This window comes from Lepidochelys olivacea (assembly GCF_965140295.1).
Source record: "Lepidochelys olivacea isolate rLepOli2 genome assembly, chromosome: 15".
NCBI classification, from domain to species: Eukaryota; Metazoa; Chordata; order Testudines; family Cheloniidae; genus Lepidochelys; species Lepidochelys olivacea.
This window is the reverse complement of record NC_140425.1, coordinates 26797980-26821716: the sequence shown is the minus strand read 5'-3', so window position 1 is coordinate 26821716 and position 23737 is coordinate 26797980. Positions and strand designations below refer to the sequence as shown.

At 43.1% G+C, this 23737-nt stretch overlaps 1 protein-coding gene across 1 annotated transcript in view; it reads left to right on the top strand.

Moving 5' to 3' along the window:
* The first annotated feature begins 1999 nt into the window (after window positions 1-1999).
* DNAH10 (dynein axonemal heavy chain 10) overlaps window positions 2000-23737 on the top strand; it is a 90758-nt gene continuing 69020 nt past the window's right edge. The window contains exons 1-12 of the mRNA XM_084648769.1: window positions 2000-2046; window positions 3286-3401; window positions 5973-6204; window positions 7678-7835; window positions 12188-12418; window positions 13397-13587; window positions 14101-14299; window positions 15830-16024; window positions 16706-16876; window positions 20105-20281; window positions 20686-20862; window positions 21742-21911. Of these exons, the coding sequence (XP_084504895.1) occupies window positions 2022-2046; window positions 3286-3401; window positions 5973-6204; window positions 7678-7835; window positions 12188-12418; window positions 13397-13587; window positions 14101-14299; window positions 15830-16024; window positions 16706-16876; window positions 20105-20281; window positions 20686-20862; window positions 21742-21911 (2042 nt within the window). The 5' untranslated portion in view covers window positions 2000-2021. The remainder of the gene's footprint in view (window positions 2047-3285; window positions 3402-5972; window positions 6205-7677; window positions 7836-12187; window positions 12419-13396; window positions 13588-14100; window positions 14300-15829; window positions 16025-16705; window positions 16877-20104; window positions 20282-20685; window positions 20863-21741; window positions 21912-23737) is intronic.

Genomic DNA, 23737 nt, shown 5'->3' with positions numbered 1-23737 from the left:
AGATATTCAAAGTAAGTCCATTGCATTTTACTTTTGTTTTCTTGGAGGAATCTGTTTGTGATAAGAATATTTAAAAATGTATGAATGTTTCAATAAATCTTATGTAGAATTAAAGATGTAAAACTGCATACTGTGGTCCTAGAGCAAGATAAAACATATGCTATGAGCATATGATTTTCCATCTGAGACAGAATGTAATAGGATACACTCCCTGCAGGCCATAGAGGGGGCTCCCTCATGGCTGGGAATTACCTCTGCCTGGTCTGATGGCAAGCAAGGGAAGGAAGGGGGCCAGGGCCCCTCTCCCTCTCTAGGAGTCACAGTGTTTCCTCTTCATGGCTTGGCCCTCCGGCCAGTTCACTGTATAGTTTTCCTGTTCTATGGTTAACAAAGTCTCACCAGACCAGCTGTCCAGGTACTATTCCAGGCAGTCTTCCCATTCAAGACTGTGTCACTTTCCTATTGTCTGTTAGGGGAACCCAGGTTCACCTACTACTCCAGGTTCCAGCCTAGGGACCCTACCATCAGCAGCCAAGGTCTGCATGGTCTCAACCCTTGCTGCTGTTTCCCTGGGCTTCTTCCTACTCTGCAGGCTTCTTTCTCCATCACCCCTCTGGGGAAAAAATCCTGGTCAGGGTCCCAGGGCTTCTGCTCGCCCCCTGGTTTTCCCTCATCTCTCCTTACTAGTCACAGAGCATGACTGCAATCCTCCACACAGGAGCCCCCTTCTAGTCTCACTTCCTGCCTTTATATGAGTCCCTCCTACTCCTGCCCAGATGGTCTCCATCTTCAGTTAGTATTGTCAGTTAGTCCTAAGTCTTCCTCCAGGTGCAGCCTGTTAGGTTAATTAGCCACTTCTGAGCCACCTTAGCCCCTTCAGGGGTGGTGTGGGGTGAACACAACATCGCATTGAGGTGTCCTCTGGCAGTGGCCTGTGCCTGATGCTTCAGAGAAAGGTGAAAACCCCTATAATTCAACTTTGCCTGTCGTGCAATGCTGTACAGGCACTCTGAATCACCATCCCTGACATAGGTTTTCAATACTTATGGTTACAGTGAATATAGCAATGGGTTGTTTGTGTACCACGTACTACACCACCAACCTCCAGATTTGTTTGCATCAAACAGCTAGCAAAGTTCACAATTAGTTAGAACCAATAAGTAATAATACTGTACGAAGGAGGTGGGGAAGGAGACTAGGCCCTTGGCCACAGGTTACTTGTCACTTACTGTTCATGTAAGGGTGCATGCTAACAGGGCTCTTGCCTCTTCGAGGCTGTCAGGATGTAGTCATTTAATTAATCTCATTGTATGACTGGTGTCATTTTCTGAATCCCCAGTCTTTTCTCCTTCCACCTGAGTAGCGGGATATGTGTTTATGTGTTCCTTTGAGGGTGCCATCAATGGCATTGTGGGCTGTACCTCTCTCTCATTTGAAACTGACAGTGCTCATTTCTTGATACTCTTAGCTTCCATAGGCTTGGGAGGCAAAAATCTTAGGTTGCTCCCAAAGCTGAATATTTGTACTGTTAGGTGTGTAATTTTTTTTTTTAATTTTGTTGTTGTGTTAGTGGGGAGGGATAGTTCAGTGATGGGGGGAGAGATAGCTCAGTGGTTTGAGCATTGGCCTGTTAAACTCAGGGTTGTGAGTTCAATCCTTGAGGGGGCCATTTAGGGATCTGGGGTAAAAATTGGGGATTGGCCCTGCTTTGAGCAGGGGGTTGGACTAGGTGACCTCCTGTGCTCCTTTCTGACCCTGATATTCTATGATTAGTGGTTTATGTGGCACAATAACATAAACATAGTGGAGTAAGAGATGGAATTGATTCTGTCCTACTGCTGGTAACTGACAGAACTCTAAATCTGTTGTAGGATTTGTTTAAGAAATGTGGCAGCAAATAATCAGATTCATCATTGATTTCCATCTTTCTTATGTTTCAGATCATAAAACAGACAGTTTACAACCTATATTTTCATGTGGCTTTTAATGACATTTCTGAAGAATTTGTTCATGATGATATTATGTTCTTTCTCAGAGATACAAGAGGTATTTTTCATGGATAAATTATGACTGAACATTTTCAATGTTTATATTAAAAAGCACTTTAGACTAAGAAATTATGATGACTGGGATTTAGGACAATGTGTATTCAGGATGAATAGACAAATGTGGTCTCAGAACAGGCCTGGGAGCCAGAAACTTCTGAGTTTTAATCTGTCTTTGGCATTCACTTTGTTGAAAGTCACCTAAGCTGTCTGCCTTCATTTCCCCATTTACAGATGGGGATAAGACTTGCATACCTCCCTCAGAGGAAGTATTGAGGTTTAATTGCTGAATGTCTACAAGAAGCTTTGAAAATTAAAAGTTGTATATGATGCTAGGCAGTAGGGTGATGATGAAGATAACTGAGCTATACTTTAGTGTCTCAAACCTGTTACATGGACAAGGGTGATTTACATAGCTCGAATTCTGATATACAGTCCTAGTACATAAAACACAAATCTTGTTTTAACAGTTAATAATTGTCCTGAAAACAGTGACAATGTCTGCTGCAGGCTATAGTAACTTTAACCTCGAACTGCTGTCCAGACCCAATCCTTAACCCTATCCTGGTGCGATCTCACTGTAATCCTAGACAGGGGCTATCAAATAGTCTCAGCCTGAGCTTGGCAGTACTAATCAGCCTAGGGTGATTAAATGTCCTGATTTTATAGGGACAGTCCTGATATTTGGGGCTTTGTCTTATATAGGCACCTATTACACCTGACCCCGATTTTTCACACTTGCTGTCTGGTCACCCTAAACCAGCCCCAACCCAGACTCTAGCCTTGGCCACTAACTGGCCCCAACCCTAACCCTGGCCTGGGACCACCAAACAGCTCTAACTAGTTTAGGGCCACCAGTACCAGTTCTTTGATGATTTTCCCATTATCTCTGAAGAGTGAGAAGCTGGAAATTAAAACAGGATTTCCAATATGACAGAGGAAAGAACCACCACTAAGCCATCAAGCTGGCATATAAAACTTATAGTAGAATGATCCATCTGATCTCGTTTTGCTTGCTTACAACCTGCATTAGAGCATTTGAGAGTCCAGGCAGGTTTCATTTATAAGTGGCTGAGTGAATTCTCTCATGTCATACCCAGTTTATTAGCAGATATATTTTACTTTTTAGAATTATTAACATTTAATTGCTCCTTACACAGGAACACATCAGCACTGGTTTTAATTACTGCTTTCTATACCAAATCGCTAAACTTAACACTTATTATTTATTACTGTCTAGAAACAGTTAGTGAACCTAATGATGTGAACGAAGCTAATGAAATTCTGCCTGAATTGCTAGAGTGTGGCATTCTGAATGGTCACACACTTTTGATGCTGAAGAATATTTTCTCACAGGTAAGTGTTACCATTTCTGTGTATGGACCCCTGAAGTTTTTGTTAGAGTCTAATCCAGGGGTGGGCAAACTTTTTGGCCTGAGGGCCACATCGAGTTTCCAAAATTGTATGGAGGGCCGGTTAGGGGAGGCTGTGTCTCCCCAAACACCCACGTGTGGCCTGGCCCCTGCCTCCTATCCGACCCACTTCCCGCTTCTCGCCCCCTGACGGCTCCTCCGGGACTCCTGTCCCATTCAACCCACCCTGTTCCCTGATGGCTCCCCCCGGGACTCCTACCCCATCCACTACCCCCTGCTCCCTGTCCCCTGACCGCCCCCGGGCCTCCCATCCCTGATTGCCCCCTGCTGCCCCATCCAACCCCTCCCTCTCATTCCTGACTTGCCCCCCAGGACCCCTGCCCCATCCAACCACCCTTTCTCCCTGTCCCCTGACCGGCCCTGGAACCTCTGCCCTTGACTGCCTCCTGCCGCCTCCTCCAAGCCCTCCTCTCCTTCCTGACTGCCCCCCGTGACACCTGCCCCATCCACCCCCCTGTTCCCTGCCCTCTGCTACCCCGCCCTCATCCATCCCCTGCCCTCTATCCAACCCCCCCGCTCCGTGCCCTCTTACCGCACTGCCTGGAGCACCCGTGGCTGGCGGCGGCTCTGTAACTGCGCTGCCTGGCCGCCCAGAGCATTGTGGCGTGGCACGTTGAGGCTGCGGGGGGGGGGGGGGACGGACGACGACAACAGGAGAAGGGCCGGGGGCAAGCACCCCGGGCCAGGAGCTCAGGGGCTGGGCCGGAGGGTCCCGCGGGCTGGATATGGCCTGCGGGCTGTAGTTTGCCCACCTCTGGTCTAATCCATTTAGTACCAGGTTGATATTGTCAGTACACAGTAAATACTAATAGTTGCTGAGCTAATCTGATTTACCCGCTTAAAATTTATATATATTTAATTTGAATCCCCCCATGTGTTTAGGGAAGGGGGTGGAGAGAGCTGATATTTGATCTCATTGCATGTTCCAAGTGTGGGGGGAGTCTGGGAATGTAATAACACATGCCTTTATTTATACATGAGACACAGGTGAGGCTGAAGGAAGCTTTCAGAATGGGTGTGAAGACAGAATAAAAGAATGACTGGGTTATTACCCTATAAGATTTTAGGAGAAAATCATGCCGATAAAGAGACGAAATGAATTATAGTTAGTCATGTGCAATAGAGCCAAAGGTTTGTTAAATGAATAGTTATGTAACCCTTCTGCCCGTCAGAGCTGGCAGCAACAAGGGCTGGGTTCAGTATCTAGGAGTTCCGTTTCAATAACACAATGCAAAACTGGCTCGAGCCCCCACCCAGTGACCTGGGACAATTACATACCACCCCCCTAGGTGCCTCTAAGAGGCAATACTTCCCCTCTCGCAAGCACAGAGTCTGAGTGTAGCAAAAGCCTTTTAATAAAGGAGGGAAACAATGTGGCATTATGTTGGGGAAACACCACAAACAGGATTCACAACACCAAGTATGAGCAAAAGACACATCCCCAAGTGAGTTTGGCAGTGTCCTTTTCCCCTCAGGATCTTAAGTCCAGCAACCCAATAGTCACCCTCCCATCCCCCAGTTTCTGTCCTTGGTCACTGCAGCCCCCCAGAGTTCAGAAGTTCATCTGCAGAATTTACCTCCCAGCCTGGGTGGAAGTGGAGGGAGGTATGGGGGGCATCTTACATGCTCCACTGCAGAGGTCTCCATGGGGTTCTGCTGCAGTCTTCACCACCAGCCATGCCTCTCCGCCAGCTGCTCTGCTATCTGCTCCACTCTGCTCTCTATGCCTCTCCACTAGCTGTACTGCTGTCCGCTCCTCTCTGCCAGCCACCCAGGTATCCGCTCTGCTCTCTGCAGTAGCCATCCTGCTGTCTGCTCACCAACTTGTCTTCAGGCCCCCCCTACTTAACACAGGTCGCAGCAACCTCAGCTCTTTAGTGATTTCAGCTCTCAGAAATTTTTAGCTGGTAGTAGGGGAAGCCTTAGTGCTGGTACACCATTAACCCAAAGTAGGTCTAATACTTAGACCTAAGCATCAGTGATTTCAGCTTTGCAGCATGCAACAAGACTCCTAAGGGAGCCAAAATTAGGTCTGTTATTTACACCAGTAGTGTTTAGAACCCACACTATCAAATACCCATACCTATCCCCAACCTCTCTCAATACACTGGGTTTTTGAACCCATGTCCCTTGCCTAGCGAGTGCTACTTAGTTGAGGGCGAGTCCCTCCATCATAAAAAGCCAAGTACAGTTCTACTGTCCTTGATTCACATAACCAGGAAAACAACTCTTTATTAATCCTGCCCCAATAACAGGGAGACTGGGGATCCCACAGCAGCCAAAGTGACCATTTGGGCAAGCAGTCCATCATGCTAGGCAGGGTGGGTGTGCCCATGCAAACGAGATCAGCCCCATGAAATCCTTTTCCACACCTCACCACCAGATGTCAGGGCAGAGCTCATTCTGACTCTGCTTACAAAGTTAGAAATTTGACTGGATGTTGATCTTTCAAAATCATTAACAGTCTAATTTGTGGTACATGTCTGCATTTCAGGTTTTTTTGCCTGCTTTGTCCCATAATCAGCACAAGGCTGAGGAACCTGCCTTTCATCCAGACACCGAAAAGCCAGAGGCTGAAGACAGGCGTTTAGCTGAAGCTGAGTCTCTTGAAAAAAAGAAAGAGCAGTCTGTGGAATTTCACAGTTTTCACATAATAAGGAATGAGTTCTTAATGAACTTGCAGAAATTCCTAAGCCATATTCAAAGGACTATACAACAGATTGAAGGCAAGTATCTCCCCCTGCCTCACACTTGATATTTACATTACATGACAGTAGAAAGAAATTCATTCAGGTTTGGCTTTGTTTCAAATAGTGATACTCAACCTGTAGTTGTAGAATTGCATGCAGCTCCTGGGGAGTCTCCAGATTTGATCAGAGGTCCTCTTCTGTGATTATAAGAGCATTACATGCAGGTTTATACATGCAAGGGAGCATGGAGCAAATGGAACAGAGCTGCAATAAATATCCTGCCAAGGAGCCAGGAATAGGAGTGGGGGAGATGCTAAACGCCCCTAACTGCCTTCCAGCAGTCATGTGGAGGGAGAATGAGGGAGGGGAACACAGGAATATAGGAATTGCATACTGGGTCAGGCTTTTGGTCTCTCCAGTCCAGAATCATGTCTCTGACAATGGCCATCACCAGATGCTTTAGAGCAGAGGTGGGCAAACTACGGCCCGTGGGTCACATCCGGCCCGTGGGACCCTCCTGCCTGGCCCCTGAGCTCCTGGCCCGGGAGGCTTTCCCCTGGCCCCTCCCCTGCTGTCCCCCCTCCCCCGCACCTCAGTGTGTCACACCGCTGGCGCAACGCTCTGGGCAGCTGGGCAGCACAGTTACAGAACTGCGGCCTGACCGCCAGCCACCAGTGCTCCAGGCAGTGCGGTGAGGGGGCAGGGAGCAGGGGGCTGGATAGAGGGCAGGGGAATTGGGGGTGGTGGGCAGGGGGCTGGGGTGTGGATAGGGGGGCGGGGCGGTTAGAGGGCAGGGAACTGGGGGGTTGGATGGGGCAGGGGTCGCGGGGGGCAGTCAGGAAGGAGAAGAGGGGTTGGATGGCAGAGGGCAGTCAGGGTGGGGGGTCCGGGGGGGTAAGAGGACAGGGAGCAGGGGGTTGGTGGATGGGATAGGAGTCCCAGGGGGGCCGTGAGGGGACAGGGGGGGTTGGATGGGGCAGGAGTCCTGGGGGAGCCATCAGGGGGCGAGAAGTGGTGGGGGGGGGTCGGATAGGAGGCGGGGGCCTGGCCACGCCTGGCTGTTTGGGGAGACACAGCCTCCCCTAACCGGCCCTCCATACAATTTTGGAAACCCGATGTGACCCTCAGGCCAAAAAGTTTGCCCGCCCCTGCTTTAGAGGACGGTGCAAGAACCCCAGCATAGGTAGATGTGGGATAATCTGCCTCAATGATGTCTCAGCCTAATTCCTAATAGTTAGAGATTGTCTTAAACCCTGAAATGTGAGAGGTGTGGGGGGGGGTTACACTTCCAAAAATCTTTGCATTCATTAAATATTATAACTCTGGAGAGAGAGGAAACTTTTGGCCAAAATCACTGATAGAATGAGCAGAAGGTTAACTAGCTGTCCTCAGATAGATACTTAGATGGAAGGTTTGTGCTTTTTTCATTGTATTATTCAAATGGTGTTGATGAAGCATACAGTGGAAATAAAATGGCTAACTGAATCTAACTGCATTTTGTTCCAACAGGAGAGATTAAATTGGAGATGCCAACTATAAATCTAGATGCAGAAGTGAGTGAACTTGCCGCAGATCCAGAAGTGATTGAAACATTGGAGCACTGTGGAATGACCTGGCTAACATTAATATCCTCAGCTGTTGAGGAACAACTCAGAAAGGTCCCACAGGTAACATTGCTAATAACTACTCAGCATGCCAAAACTGATCTCTCCATTACTGGTTTGTGCTCAGTGTTATTCTCTGTTTGATTGCCCAAAAGGGTGGGGTTTCCATCTGCTAACTAATATAAAGCAAAACAAAGGTAGTGGGGAACTGGGTGTCTTCTGGGTAATGGAGTATAAAGCAATTCACTTCCAAGTTGTCTGTGCAAACCCTGATTATTATTAGTTATGGAAAGTTGTTTCCGACTGATGGCTGTTCAGTGCTCTGTATAAAATGAGTGTGGTGGTCTCAACCCAGCTGCCAACGATCAAGTGTCCACATCACAAAAATTATCACCACAATTGGCTTTAATGGCTATTTTTCATGGCAATCTCTGCAGGGAGTCAAGGTACTAAATGGGTTTGGAGACTGACGTTTCCTTTCCTAGGGGTGGGATCATGGGGAAGGAGCAAGGTGTATTGGCAGGACAGTGTGTGGGAGCTTGCTGCAGCTGCCTGTTCTGAGGCTAGAGGAATTCAATGTTCTGGGCTGCCATCAGGTTCCTTTCACTAGAACTAATTTCACAGAGAATCATAGAAAAGAAGGGCAGGACGGGACCTCAAGAAGTCATCTAGTTCAGAACCCTGCGCTGAGGCAGGGCCAAGTAAACCTAGACCATCCCTGACAGATGTTTGTCTAACTTATTCTTTAAAATGTCCAATGATGGGGATTCCACAGCTTTCCTTGGAAGCCTATTCCAGTACCTGTCCTTATAGTTAGAAAGTTTTTTCTAATATCTAGCCTAAATCTCCCTTGCTGAAGATTAAGTTGATAACTTCTTGTTCAGTGGACACGGAGAACAATTGATCAGAGTCCTCTTTATAACAATCCTTAGCGTATTTGAAGACTGTTATCAGGTCTCCCCTCAGTCTTCTTTTCTCAAGACTAAAGTTGCCCATTTTTTTTCCATGTCTTCATAAGTCAGGTTTTCTAAACCTTTTAGCATTTTTGTTGCTCTCCTGTGGATTCTCTCCAGTTTGTCCACATCACAATGCAAAGTAATGTACACTGGAAAACATAATCCCAACTATACATGTAAAACGATGCGGTCTAAATTAGCTGTTACCACTCAACCTCTACACCAACATTCCACACAAAGATGGACTACAAGCCGTCAAGAACACTATCCCAGATAATGTCACGGCTAACCTGGTGGCTGAACTTTGTGACTTTGTCCTTACCCATAACTATTTTACATTTGGGGACAATGTATACCTTCAGATCAGCGGCACTGCTATGGGTACCCCCATGGCCCCACAGTATGCCAACATTTTTATGGCTGACTTAGAACAACGCTTCTTCAGCTCTCGTCCCCGAACGCCCCTACTCTACTTGTGCTATATTGATGACATCTTCATCATCTGGACCCATGGAAAAGAAGCCCTTGAGGAATTCCACCGTGATTTCAACAATTTCCATCCCACCATCAACCTCAGCCTGGTCCAGTCCACACAAGAGATCCACTTCCTGGACACTACAGTGCTAATAAACGATGGTCACATAAACACCACCCTATACCGGAAACCTACTGACCGCTATTCCTACCTACATGCCTCCAGCTTTCACCCTGACCACACCACACGATCCATCGTCTACAGCCAAGCTCTGCGATACAACTGCATTTGCTCCAACCCCTCAGACAGAGACAAACACCTACAAGATCTCTATCAAGCATTCTTACAACTACAATACCCACCTGCGGAAGTGAAGAAACAGATTGATAGAGCCAGAAGAGTTCCCAGAAGTCTCCTACTACAGGACAGGCCTAACAAAGAAAATAAGAGAACGCCACTAGCCGTCACCTTCAGCCCCCAACTAAAACCCCTCCAACGCATTATTAAGGATCTACAACCGATCCTGAAGGATGACCCAACACTCTCACAAATCTTGGGAGACAGGCCAGTCTTTGCCTACAGACAGCCCCCCAACCTGAAGCAAATACTCACCAGCAACCACATACCACACAACAGAACCACTAACCCAGGAACCTATCCTTGCAACAAAGCCCGTTGCCAACTGTGCCCACATATCTATTCAGGGGACACCATCAGAGGGCCTAATAACATGAGCCACACTATCAGAGGCTCGTTCACCTGCACATCCACCTATGTGATATATGCCATCATGTGCCAGCAATGCCCCTCTGCCATGTACATTGGTCAAACTGGACAGTCTCTACGTAAAAGAATAAATGGACATAAATCAGATGTCAAGAATTATAACATTCATAAACCAGTCGGAGAACATTTCAATCTCTCTGGTCACGCGATTACAGACATGAAAGTTGCTATTTTACAACAAAAAAACTTCAAATCCAGACTCCAGCGAGAAACTGTTGAATTGGAATTCATTTGCAAATTTGATACAATTAACTTAGGCTTGAATAGAGACTGGGAGTGGCTAAGTCATTATGCAAGGTAACCTATTTCCCCTTGTTTTTTCCTACCCCCTCCCCCCCAGACGTTCTTGTTAAACCCTGGATTTGTGCAGGAAATGGCCCACCTTGATTATCATACACATTGTAAGGAGAGTGGTCACTTTAGATAAGCTATTACCAGCAGGAGAGTGGGTTTGTGTGTGTGGTGGGGGGGGGGTGGTGGGAACCTGGATTTGTGCTGGAAATGGCCCAACTTGATTATCATACACATTGTAAGGAGACTAACCAATTTATTAGAGCATAAGCTTTCGTGAGCTACAGCTCACTTCCTCAGATGCATATCGTGGAAACTGCAGCAGGCTTTATATATACACAGAGAATATGAAACAATACCTATTCCCACCCCACTGTCCTGCTGGTAATAGCTTATAAGCTATTACCAGCAGGACAGTGGGGTGGGAATAGGTATTGTTTCATATTCTCTGTGTATATATAAAGCCTGCTGCAGTTTCCACGATATGCATCTGAGGAAGTGAGCTGTAGCTCACGAAAGCTTATGCTCTAATAAATTGGTTAGTCTCTAAGGTGCCACAAGTCCTCCTTTTCTTATTGTAAGGAGAGTGATCACTTTAGATAAGCTATTACCAGCAGGAGAGTGGGGTGGGAGGAGGTATTTTTTCATGCTTTGTGTGTATATAAAAAGATCTTCTACACTTTCCACAGTATGCATCCGATGAAGTGAGCTGTAGCTCACGAAAGCTTATGCTCAAATAAATTGGTTAGTCTCTAAGGTGCCACAAGTACTTCTTTTCTTTTCACTCAAGAAGGAGACCTTGGTGTCATTGTGGATAGTTCTCTGAAAACATCCACTCAATGTGCAGCGTCAGTCAAAAAAGCGAACAGAATGTTGGGAATCATTAAGAAAGGGATAGATAATAAGACAGAAAATATCATATTGCCTCTATATAAATCCATGGTATACCCACATATTGAATACTGTGTGCAGATGTGGTCACCCCATCTCAAAAAATATATACTGGAATTGGAAAAGGTTCAGAAAAGGGCAACAAAAATTATTAGGGATATGGAACGGCTGCCATAGGAGGAGAGATTAATAAGACTAGGACTTTTCTGCTTGGAAAAGAGATGACTAAGGGGGGATATGATAGAGGTCTATAAAATCATGACTGGTGTGGAGAAAGTAAATAAGGAAGTGTTATTTACTCCTTCTCATAACACAAGAACTAGGGGCCATCAAATGAAATTAATAGAAGCAGGTTTAAAACAAACAAAAATAAGTATTTTTTCATACAACGCACAACTTGTGGAACTCCTTGCCAGACGATGTTGTGAAGGCCAAGACTATAATGGGTTCAAAAAAGAACTAGATAAATTCATGGAGGATAGGTCCATCAATGGCTATTAGCCAGGATGGGCAGGGATGGAAATCTTCATGACTATTCAAAAATTCTCACTATAAGGACCTGATTCTGCCAATAGTTATACACACAAGTAATTTTATGGAAGTGAGTAAGCCCATTACGGTCAACCTGACTATGCATATCTACGCAGTTATTCATATGCATAAGTGTTTGCAGAACTGGGGCCTAAAGCCCCAATCCTGCAGTTAGTTCCATATGGCAGACCCCACTGCCTGTGTGAAGCCCCATTGACTTCAGGCGTCTGCTTGTGTGGGGCTTATCTCATGATTGGAGCCTAAATTTGCAAATATTTCTTCCTCTAGGAAGTGCTCAGTGTTTCAGAAATATCTTATGGCCATATTATGCAGGTATAGCCATATAAATATCTTTATTGATGCAGCCTTGTTTAGTGTACTGAACATGTTGCAAATACAAGCTTAAGAAATGTCAGCATGGTTATAATTTCCCCCCCGTCATAAAGAGAATTCTAATGCCTTTTCTTGTTTCCTCTCATCCTCAGGGTAATGGTCCACTAGCAGAAATTGACCTGTGGCGTGAAAGAAATGCTACTTTAAGTGCTCTGACTGAACAGATAAAGCTCCCATTAGTGAAAAAAATCTTAGCAATACTAAAGGAAGCTGAATCTGGATTTCTTGAAAATTTGCAGATAGTCATAAGTGATCTTAGCAGGCACCATGTGGAAGCTGTAGATAATGTTAGGTTTCTTTCAACTCTGGAGCGCCATTTGAAGGTATGTTTATCTAATGATACTTTGGGAAGATTTGTTAGTGTTTAATTCAGTCATGTCTTTCGTTTGATATAACCCTAGCTGTTCTTTTTTATTTTTCCTATCATTCTTTTATCAATAATAAAAATACACTGTGATTTGCTTAAATAGTAAAAAAGAAGAAAATGCTCGTTTAGCTTCTCTTCCTAGGTAAAGAGTTGTTTGGATGGCAGTGATCAATAGAAAGGAGAGCGTATTCTCTCTCATAGATAAGTGGTTTGTAACCTTTTTAGGCAGCTGTACAAGTTTACTGAATTAATGCCTGATTCAACTCTTATTGACAATGGGAGTTGGATCAGGGTCCTAAGATCTTGGCTGCTTTATCTACTGCATGCCAACTCTCATTCACTTCTGTGCCCACTAGACCTTGATGGAATATGGGGTGCTTCAAACCCCAGTTTTGGAACCGACTTTACTGGGAGTTGTATTTGCGAATAGTAACTGAAAGTAGAATTAGGTCTGAGATTTTAGTCACTTAACGTAGGAAGTGCTCACTATTATGCAACAGCCTTGGGGGAGTCACTTAACAAGGGTAATAAAATGAGTGAATAAACAAAACCAGAGATTTGTTGTGACTCCATTTTTGGGCCAGTTTCTGACGCTGAGTCTCCCATGCACTCATGAGTCTCCTGTTAAAGGAGATAGGACTCATTCAAGCATTCGGAGGTAGATTTGGGCAATAAGTACTGGCAGTCTTTAATGAAAACTAGAATTTTAATGAGACAGCAAATTGCCAAAACCTGAATATTCACATCTGTAGGCCCAGTCCTGCAAACACTTAGGCACATTAGTAACTTTAAAGTTACTGACATGTAGGTTTGCTAGATTTGGCCATGTTTGTTAGTCTCATAAATTGTCTTGAGCCCAAGTATTTAGTTAATAGAATAGGTATCTGTTTTTTCATGGCAATCTTATTCACAATATTTATCCTCTATTTAAAAGAATTTAACTCATGGCACTGGATTTAATATTGTCTTGGATACAATTCCTTCAATGATGAACGCACTGAGAATGGTGTGGATTATCTCACGGCATTACAACAAAGATGAGCGGATGATACCCCTCATGGAAAGAATTGCATGGGAAATTACAGCAAGGGTCTGCAAAGTTGTGGACTTACGGACTTTGTTTAAGTAAGCAGTAGATTCTTATTTAACTAGGTCATAACTATTAGTAGCTTTGAGTATCTTGCGTATGATAGGTGCCAATCTTACCAAGTGTGTTTTACTTATTTTCAGAAGCTTTCGTTAGCAAATTTAAAGGCAAATTTGAGAAGTTCATATATACACTGTCATATATTATTGAAGCAGCTTTAAAGATGGGAGTTCTGGTTCCCTTTTGACATGGGCTGGTATAAATTCGTAGTAACTCTATTGAAATCAATGGAATTCTAGTGGTACAAATATGATGTAAGTGCTATCAGAATCAGCCCTGAAATCTTTCTTCCTTTTGAAGTTTTCAAAAACCAAAGTCATAAAATATTCTTGAGAGCGAGACAGTATTGTGAAATTTTAAGTTTTAGCTAGATTTCATTAAAATAGAAGACTTTATTGAACCAAGATATTCTAGCTCAATGAAAGCGTAATTTCATATTAAACCTTTAAGGGTTCTTGTCAGTCTTCTAATGGCTTTGTTTTGTTTAATAGAGAAGATAGAAGCATTGCAAAAACTAAATTGTTGGAAGCCAAAGGCACCCTTGAAATGTGGAAAACATCCTATTTTGATATTCGTGCCCAAATTGAAGCCTCGGGAAGAGATCAACGATGGGAATTTGACCGAAAGCGTCTATTTGAAAAAACAGATTATATGGCTTCAATCTGTCAAGATCTGTATGATATTGTGCAGGTAGTAATGTGTGTGGTTTTAAATAGAAGGATTGTGTATCTAGATTCCCCAGCTGTGAGAGATTGTTTTGCATTGTATTGTATTTTCTGAATTGAATGAAATGTTAGTAACCTTTAAGAAATTTGCTAATGGGCTCACCTGGCAGATTCTTCATAATATTGTTGTAGTAGAAATGTATATCTCCTGCCTCCCAGGTTGTTGGACTCTACACACCTTTTCTAATATACATAAGGCTTCAGAGGAGGGAAGGCAGATGGTTTCTGCCTGCTTGAGCACTTATTATCTGATCTTGGAATACTATTGGCCTTGGCCTCAGTGTGGGCCAAGTAAGTTGGAGGAAAAGGAAAAGGATCAAACTGAAGAAGGAAGTTCAAAAGGGATAAAATTATAGGGGTGTAATAATTATCGACCCAAGTCTTCAATGGGATCCATGTGGATAGATTCTGATGCCTGCAGAGTCTCATTGGTTTCTGTAGGACAGTGTGAGCATAAGGCTCTGCTCACCAGTACCCCATTATGGAATGGGTTCCTATATCTGAGTCAACCTCTGTAGGACCAGAAATGGATGCTGACTTTAATCCAAATTGGGCTCTTTATTTGGAGATGGATAACGTGATTCATCACCAAATTTACTCATTATTATATTATCATTAAAATAATTTAAATATTTTAAGAGGTCTTGTATTTTAAATGTGTACTTTTAACATGAAGAATAAATGTAATGTTTTAAAAAAAAATTCAGAGACATAAATAGAGAAACAGTTATCCAAAACTACAACCAAATCTTGCAGATATTTATGCTTGTGCTTAACTTGAGACAATGGACAGTGGGACCACTTGTTTGATGTCAGTGGGACTACTTATGTGTGTGTGTAGTTAAGTACATGCTTAAGTCTTCTCAGGATCAGGGCCCTAGTCCAGAAAAGATATATTGTAATAGGTTTATGTTGTTGCTAACTCTATACATATTTAAAACAATCAAATATTTTTATATATTAGTCATTTTTAGGATTTAGTAGCTTATCAGAATTATACTAAATACCAGTAAACATACTTCGTTTGGGGGAAAAATAATCCCTAAAACTGTGGGAGTTTTCCATGTACAGTCTTTTGGAAAATTTGACACACATAAGAAAGGTCAGTATGTCAAATGCAAGATAATTGATCAGAATTATGGAAATTCGTGTTTGATGCCATTGACATAATAAATATAAAAGTTTGTGGATAAGTGAGTTTTTGATCAGAAAGTGGGGGTAAGAGAAAGGATATAAACTTTGTAGTAACTATCAATATATTCCTACCAGCAGGAATTGGAATTTTGTCTGAATAAGAACTGTGATATTGGGCACCTAGATTTTTATATGGAATTGTACAGTCTTTTATGGGTATATACAAACTGTATGTCAGTGTAAGGATTATTTATTTCCTCTGTAAAAGTTATTTATTAAAGGAAAGAATAACCAAAAATATTGTTGTGGCAGAAAGCTAGTTAAAAATAATTCCTTCTTGTCTGTTTGTCTGAACAAACAGGTTATTGAAGAGTTCTACAATATATTTGGTCCTGAACTGAAAGCTGTCACTGGAGATCCAAAGCGCATAGATGACGTATTGCGAAGGGTTGATGGGCTGATTAGTCCTATGGAAATGCTGACTTTTGACCCTTTTAGTATCAAATGTGCCTCTCAGTGGAAATTTGTTATGGAAGATTTTAAATCAGAAGTGCTGGTAGGTAGCAGATCCTGTGCTGGTTATTTCTATAACACTGTCCATCTTCCTTCGAGAATTTAAAAATTTAAACTTAAAATAAATGCAAGCCTGAAAAGTAATAAATAAATAAATAATAAAATAAAAATTAGATAAACATTGCCAAACATTTTAATTTGAAGTTTTGGGAGGAAGCCAAAGGTTATTTTTGTTTGTTTGTTTTACACTTTGCATGTGAACGTAGAGCTGGCGAAAGGTGCTGGTTCATTCACAGCCCTGGAGTCTGAAGCTCTTTTTTTATTGTGCAGTGGCAGAGTTTGCCTTCCTGACACTCACCTGCTAACATGCCTTTCCTGTGATCTCAATGGGAGTTAAGGCTCACACTCCTGGACTCCTTCAGTCTCTCACCTCTCTGCTGAGAAGGCCAGCAATGGTACCAGTTGGGATGGTGCTTATTGTGATGTAGACTCTTGCCCTGTAGGTATTGGGTTGAGATCCAGCGCACTCATTTCCCTTAGGCCACTGAACAGGCATCAGTTGTTTTAAAAAAAAAATCAAATAAAGAGAAGAAAATTATACTTTAATGTTAGCCCAACGTTACGTGTTTTACACCTAGGCCACTCTCTCTTCCTCCCTTTGTCTCCGCAAGGTTAATCCATAAGCAGTTTTGTTTCTTGACTTGCTGTCTTTTTCTTTGTCTAGGTTATAGAAAAAGAGGCCAAGAACTTTATCGATGAGTCCTTTAAGACCCTTCGATCAGCAGAGGCTGCTTTTGACATGCTCTTAAACTTTAAACACATCCGCTCTCGGGATGCCATCAATAGACAGATGATGATGAAATTTAATGATATTTTGGCACAGTATTGTAAAGAGGTATTTCACTTAAGAATTTCTTAAGAAACACATAAAATTCTCTACCAAGTAGAAGTATCCCTTCTTGAACAATAAATTTATATATCTGTCTAGGGACTTATACGGCACCTGTCACCATAGTGTTTGAGAGTCTCCCAAGTATTTAGAAATAACCATAACAATCTCTCTCTTTTCTTCGCAGCCTGAAGGAGAAATAGCAAGATTAGTATGTAGATATTTGTGTATGTGGTTGTCTGTGTCAGGATACTTATTGTGGGTCAAAGAGAGACAAGGTTTGCATTTAGTACTGTATGCAGTGGGGCTTGTGGTCATTTTTATTTCTTGTGGGCATAAGTTCTACAGCAGATTCTCAAACTGTGGTCCGTGGACCACCAGTGGTCCGCAAGCTCCATTCAGGTGGTCCACAGTGGCCGCACATGAGAGAATGAAGGTCCATCCACCTAATTAGTGAAGCCGCACAGGCATGGCTCCACTGATTAGGTGCCTGGACCCTGGAGAAGACGCACATGTAAGGTGAGGTGAAGGGCTTGCAGGGAACAGGGGGTAGCTAGGAGGGGGCAGAGGGGTGAAAAGAGGGGGTGGGGGGAATTTTGGATATGCAGGGCTGCAGCGGCCAGAGAAAGAGGCAACTTTCCCGAGCTCCAGGGCTGTGGCTGCCGGGGAGAGATCCCCCCTCCTTCCCAGCCTCGGCTCGGGGACTGCCATGGTGGGGGAGAGAGGGAGAGACCCCCCCCCTTTCCCAGCCCCAGCTCAGAGGCTGTCGTGGCTGGAGAGAGAGGGCACATCCATCGCATTAGAAAGGTAAGACTACTGATATTAAAATATGAGTTGTGTGCTTTTATTTGTAGAACAAAAAATATTTATTAAGGTTTTTTTATATAGTGCTTTTATCCAAAGTACTTTACAATAGTTAGTTAACGTACAAACAACATTTGGAAAGAAACCAGAAGTGGTCTACCGAGACCCTTAGCAATTTTCAAGTGGTCCATGAAAAAAAAGTTTGAGAACCACTGTTCTACAGTGAAAATTATGTCTCCTACACTCATGAGCCTCCTTGTGCTGGGTGATAGTTCGATAGGAACATATCAGTTATGGGAGATCAGGGCAATAAAGGGAGCAGTGGGGGGAGGGATAGCTCAGAGGTTTGAGCATTGGCCTGCTAAACCCTGGCTTGTGAGTTCAATCCTTGAGGGGGCCATTTAGGGATCTGGGGCAAAAATTGGAGATTGGTGCTGCTTTGAGCAGGGGGTTAGACTAGATGACCTCCCGTGGTCCCTTCCAACTCTGATATTCTATGATTTCTAAGGTAGTCCAGGCCAGTCCCATGGAGAGCTTTGAATATCAGAGTAACTCCATTCTATAATCTTTGGGGAGCCATTGCTGAGGGGAGGGCATCAGGGTAATGCCTTCAGAGTGAACTGTGTTGCTAAGCAGAGAGGCTGCTGCATTTTGTCCAGTTGAAGTTTTTTCAGGGCATATGCCTTCACTCCAAGAGTATAAATTAGTGGAGGATACATTTAAAGAACTATGAAAGGTACTCTTTATCAGGTCTAAGAGATTTCTCCTGGGATAAACAACCTCAGTTTACTACTTACTGATACTTTAGATGTTTTTCTTCCCCTGCTTCTGTGGCACCTAATAAAGCATTTGATCTTGAGAGGTCCTGTGTAACTGCAGCCCCCATTGAAATCAGTAGGAACTGCAGAACTGCAGGTGATCAGCACCTTTCTGGATCAGGTTCCATCTCCCCAAATCCTGCCATTTATAAACTCCTTCTAGGGTCAAAATCCCAGCATCAAATGCTCTCCCAACAGGGTCATTTTCCTATAGTATTCGATTTTAGGAATTGGTTCTGCCACCACTCCATGAGGCATTCTCAGTGATTTTGAAGGGAATTTCACACATGGACCAGTTGCACAATAGTATCCTTAATGTCAGATCCTGCAGTTGTAGACAAATATCTGTGTAGCATATTCATCTTGGCCATTCATCCTGCCTGAGACTTCCTACCATCTCCTTGCCAGCAGTAATATGCACAATAAAACTCATGCCTGCCATTGTGTGCTGATGGTGGCAGAATATGTGCTTGCCAGCTCATGGACTCCCTCTTTGACCAGATAGCACGCCATATTTTATTCAGCAGCTGTAGCTGCCATGATAAGATCATGGCTCTCCTCATGCATTATGTGCACACAACACTACTGCACATGTAATTCCACCTCATCACAGGTGGGGGCTGTTTCATAGCACCTCCTGTGGGGTCAAGTGAGGTACTGCCAGAGCTCTCTGCCTTAGTCCGCAAGCCGTGGCCACCTGCCTGGAGCAGAGCAGCCCATGCTGAAAGCTTGGTGTCAGTCTCTAAACAGTTGGCCATATTCTGAATTTGTTATCTTTGTTTATCTGTTCCCTTAAATAAACAAACCTCAAAGGCAAGTGGTAAGTTGCAGTGCTTGAAAGCAAGGCCCTGACCTCGCCCATTAGGTTCTGAGCTGGCACTGAGGTGCACCTCCTCTATACCCGTCTTGCCTAGCACTCTCTCTCAGTAGAAGCCTGCAAGCCTTCTTAACTGGTTTGCTGGCTCCCAATCGGTCAGTGTCTCCTTAGGGCCCTTCTAGTCCTCTGGCGGGTTGAGTCTTATTGGTAGCCTGGCTTAAGTGGGTTTTCCTTGAGAAGAGGGGTGTCAGGGTGCTGATGCCTCTAGCAGGGGCAGAGAAGGCCTGATAGATCCTGTCACACACCTTTTTCCACCTTCCAGGTGAAGTCAGGATTGATCCCTTGGTATTGAAAGCTTGTTTTTCTTTTTGTATGAATAATATTAGGATGACCATTTGAGATTGCTTATATGATTGAAACCAAAATATGACCACATGTATGTATGGGTGTGCATGTGTGTGTAATATATAATAAATAATATAATAATATAAAGTTATATCCTTTTAATAAAAAAATGCAAGAACATCAAAAGGACATTATGTTTAAAATGAAGTGCCATCTGACTGGGAATATCAAAAGTGAAATGAGCACCTATTGGTGAAAATGCAGAAGGGCAAATAATTCTAATTAGCTTAATCCAAAATAAAGATGCCATGGAAGTTTTTAACAAACTGTTAGTGTTCTGCTGCTGGAATTAGCTATTGATCCTTGTAATATGTGCTAGCATGTGCTAGAGATAGTGGAGATGAAAGGTGATGTTTCTGATAACTCTATACTGTTTCGATTCTTTTATAGATTGAGATAGTTAATAATATCTTCATCCAAAACCTCAGTAATCCACCTCTGTACAAGAATCATCCTCCAATGGCTGGAGCAATATATTGGTCACGATCCCTTTTTCATCGTATCAAACACACTATTATTCGGTTTCAAGAAGTAGAGGAGTTGCTGGCTAGTGAGCGTGGCAAGGAGGTATGTTGGTTTCATTGGTATTTAATAAAGAAAGTAGTACTTTGCACTTCAATAGCACTGTTCATCCAAATATATACAAGTGCTTTACATGCATTAATTAAGATTCATGGCATGTTTGTCTACATAAGTATTGTGATACAAAACATATTACAAATGGGGAAACTGAGGCACGGATTGATTGTGACATCTCTGGGTGTGTCTCAAAGAGGCAGTAGCAGAGTTGGCAATGGACCTTAGGAGTCTACAGTCTCAACCCCCTGCATTAACCACTAGACTATACTTGCTCCCTTATTTAATAAAAACAAATATTAAAAACTATTTTAAGTAGCCCTGTTCAGACAAGAAAATGTTGGCTCTGTCTCTATTATAGAGTAAGATGAATGGAGCTGAATTCTTTCTTACAGGTAAAACAAAAGTATCTGGAAGTGGCTAAGAGAATGAAAGAATATGAAGATCTGAAATATGATAATTGGAGGGACTGGACTGAACAGATGCTCCCAGTACTATTGAAAAAAACCCTGCTTGCTAAAGTCCATCCTTCTGGGACCATAGTCCAAGCTAATTTGGAGCCCTCTGATCAGGTGAGGGGAGGAAGGGTCAGGTGTTAATCTTCTGCTTATTCACTGATTTGTAGCCAAGTTACTGATCAGGTGAGATTTTCTCAGAGTGGTTTCTTAAAGAGAGGAACTGAGTTGTTTGCGGGAAATGTCGATACTTCTGAATTCAGAATTATTTGGGGATCTGACATGGGCTGTCATATTTGTCACAATTGTTGAATGACCTGGCAGAAGCATAAATTATAATGTGCTTTGTGCCACCATTCCTGGCAGTTCTATGTAGGACATGTCAGTACTTTGTCTTAATATCTCTGTCTTGCTCTGAGCACATTATTCAGGTGCTGTAAAAAATAGTAAGTATTTTCCAACAGCCCCATCTTTACTATATAGAGATTTGTGCTGTGCTCACTGCAGGATACTCCACTTAAAAGGGCAACTTGTTTCCCATGTACTTCTGGGTGCAATCCAAAAAAATCATGAAATTAACATGAGTTTGCTGCCATCACATTGTTCACTCTGCTTGTGTGTTATGTGTCTTCCCCCACCCTGTGTCTGCCTTGTCTATTTAGGTTGTAAACTCTTTGGGACTAAAACACTGGGTTTTCCATTATGGATCGTTGGGACAGCATATAGGGGGGAGTATTTGTTCTATCTCTTATGGTCCATTTTAAATTAAGAGATAGTTGCATTTAATTCATGAAAAGAAAGTGCTGAGTGTGGCAGCCAGTCTGAAATGCATTTCCACAGCTAGCCCTGAATACCAAGCCTGCTGTGCTATATGACACAATTGAATCAGTCTGTTTGCCTTGAAAATGCCCCTTGCAGGTAATCGTTTCTTTGATTTTTAGCTGTCTGACATGTCCTCTCCCTCCTTCATGCTGCCATTTCTCTTCTGTGCTGTAGAGCCTGCATTCTGAAGAGGTTGACACCGGGGAGAAGTGGAGCCGTTTCACAGTCAATTTTTCTCCCAACCTCCAAGAGGTTATCAATGAAACAAAATACATGGAGCAGCTGGGATTTCCAGTACCTGAAATAGCAAGGAATGTGGCCCTGCAAGAGGACAAATTTCTTAGGTAAGGATATAAAATTTGAACATGCTCTATGTTCTGACTGAACTTAATGGCAATACTCCTATTGACTTCACCCAGAACAGGAATGGGCCCTTTGTCATCAAATTTTAAAAACACGAGACCCTGTAGTCATTGTTATGTTTTCTTGGAACTTTGCACAAATAAACTTTCCTTTGGTGCTGTCTGCTTTCTGAATTATGTATGATGAAATCAAGCAAACAAAACACGTGGTAACCCCCCAAGAAAAATATGAAGTAAAGAAAAACATATACTATACTGCTGTGCACTGTAACATTCCTCAGCCACTAGAAGACCTCAGTTTAATGCCTGACTCTGCCACCAACTTCCTGTGTGACCTTGGGCAAGTCACCTAGGGCAGATTTTCAAAGGTATTAAGGCACTAATGATGCAGATAGGTGCCTACTGGGATTCTCAAAAGCCCCTGACACCCATTGATTTCACTCATGTGCTTTGAGTTGAGCATGTTTTAAATGCTTTTTCTGGATTGGCACTATAGGAGCCAACCCAATGCCTGTTGAAATCAGTGGAGTCTTTCCATTGACTTCATAGAATCATAGAACTAGAAGGGACCTTGAGAGGTCATCTAGTTCAGTCCCCTGCACTCAAGGCAGGACTAAGTATTAACTAGACCATCCCTGACAGGTGTTTGTCCAACCTGCTCTTAAAAATCCCCAATGATGGAGATTCCATAACCTCCCTAGGCAATTTATTCCAGTGCTTAATCACTCTGACAGTTAGGAATTTTTTTCTAATGTCCAACCTAAACTGCCCTTACTACAATTTAAGCCCATTGCTTCTTGTCCAGAGGTTAAGAAGAACAATTTTTCTCCCTCCTCCTTGTAATAAACTTTTATGTACTTGAAACCTGTTATCATGTCCCCTCTCAGTCTCGTCTTCTCCAGACTAAACATACCCAATTTTTTCAATCTTCCTTCATAGGTCATGTTTTCTAGACCTTTAATCATTTTTGTTGCTTTTCTGTGGACTTTCTCCAGTTTGTCCACATCTTTCCTGAAATGTGGTGCCCAGAACTGGACACAGTACTCCAGTTGAGGCCTAATCAGCACAGAGTAGCACAGAAGAATTACTTCTCATGTCTTGCTTACAATACTCCTGCTAATACATCCCAGAATTATATTTGCTTTTTTTGCAACAGCATTACACTGTTGACTCATATTTAGTTTGTGATCCACTATGACCCCCAGCTCCCTTTCCACAGTACTCCTTCCTAGGCAGTCATTTCCCATTTTGTATGTGTGCAACTGATTGTTCCTTCCTAAATGGAGTACTTTACATTTGTCCGTATTGAATTTCATCCTATTTACTTCAGACCATTTCTCCAGTTTGTCCAGATCATTTTGAATTTTAATCCTATCCTCCAAAGCACTTGCAGCCCCTCCCAGCTTGGTATCATCCGCAAACTTTATAAGTGTACTCTCTATGCCATTATCTAAATCACTGAAGATATTGAACAGAACCGGACCCAGAACCGATTCCTGCGGGACCCCACTCATTATGCCCTTCCAGCATGATTGTGAACCACTGATAACTACTCTCTGAGAACAATTTTCCAACCAGTTATGCACTCACCTTATTAGTAGCTCCATCTAGGTTGTATTTCCCTAGTTTGTTTATGAGAAGGTCATGCAAGACAGTGCCAAAAGCCTTACTAAAGTCAAGATATACCATATCTACCGCTTCCCCCTATCCACAAGGCTTCAATAGCATTGATGTGTAAAGAGGATGACAGAGAGGTGATGTGCCAGTAGTCTCTAAAATTGTAACTAAATTGTTAACCTTGGGAAAAC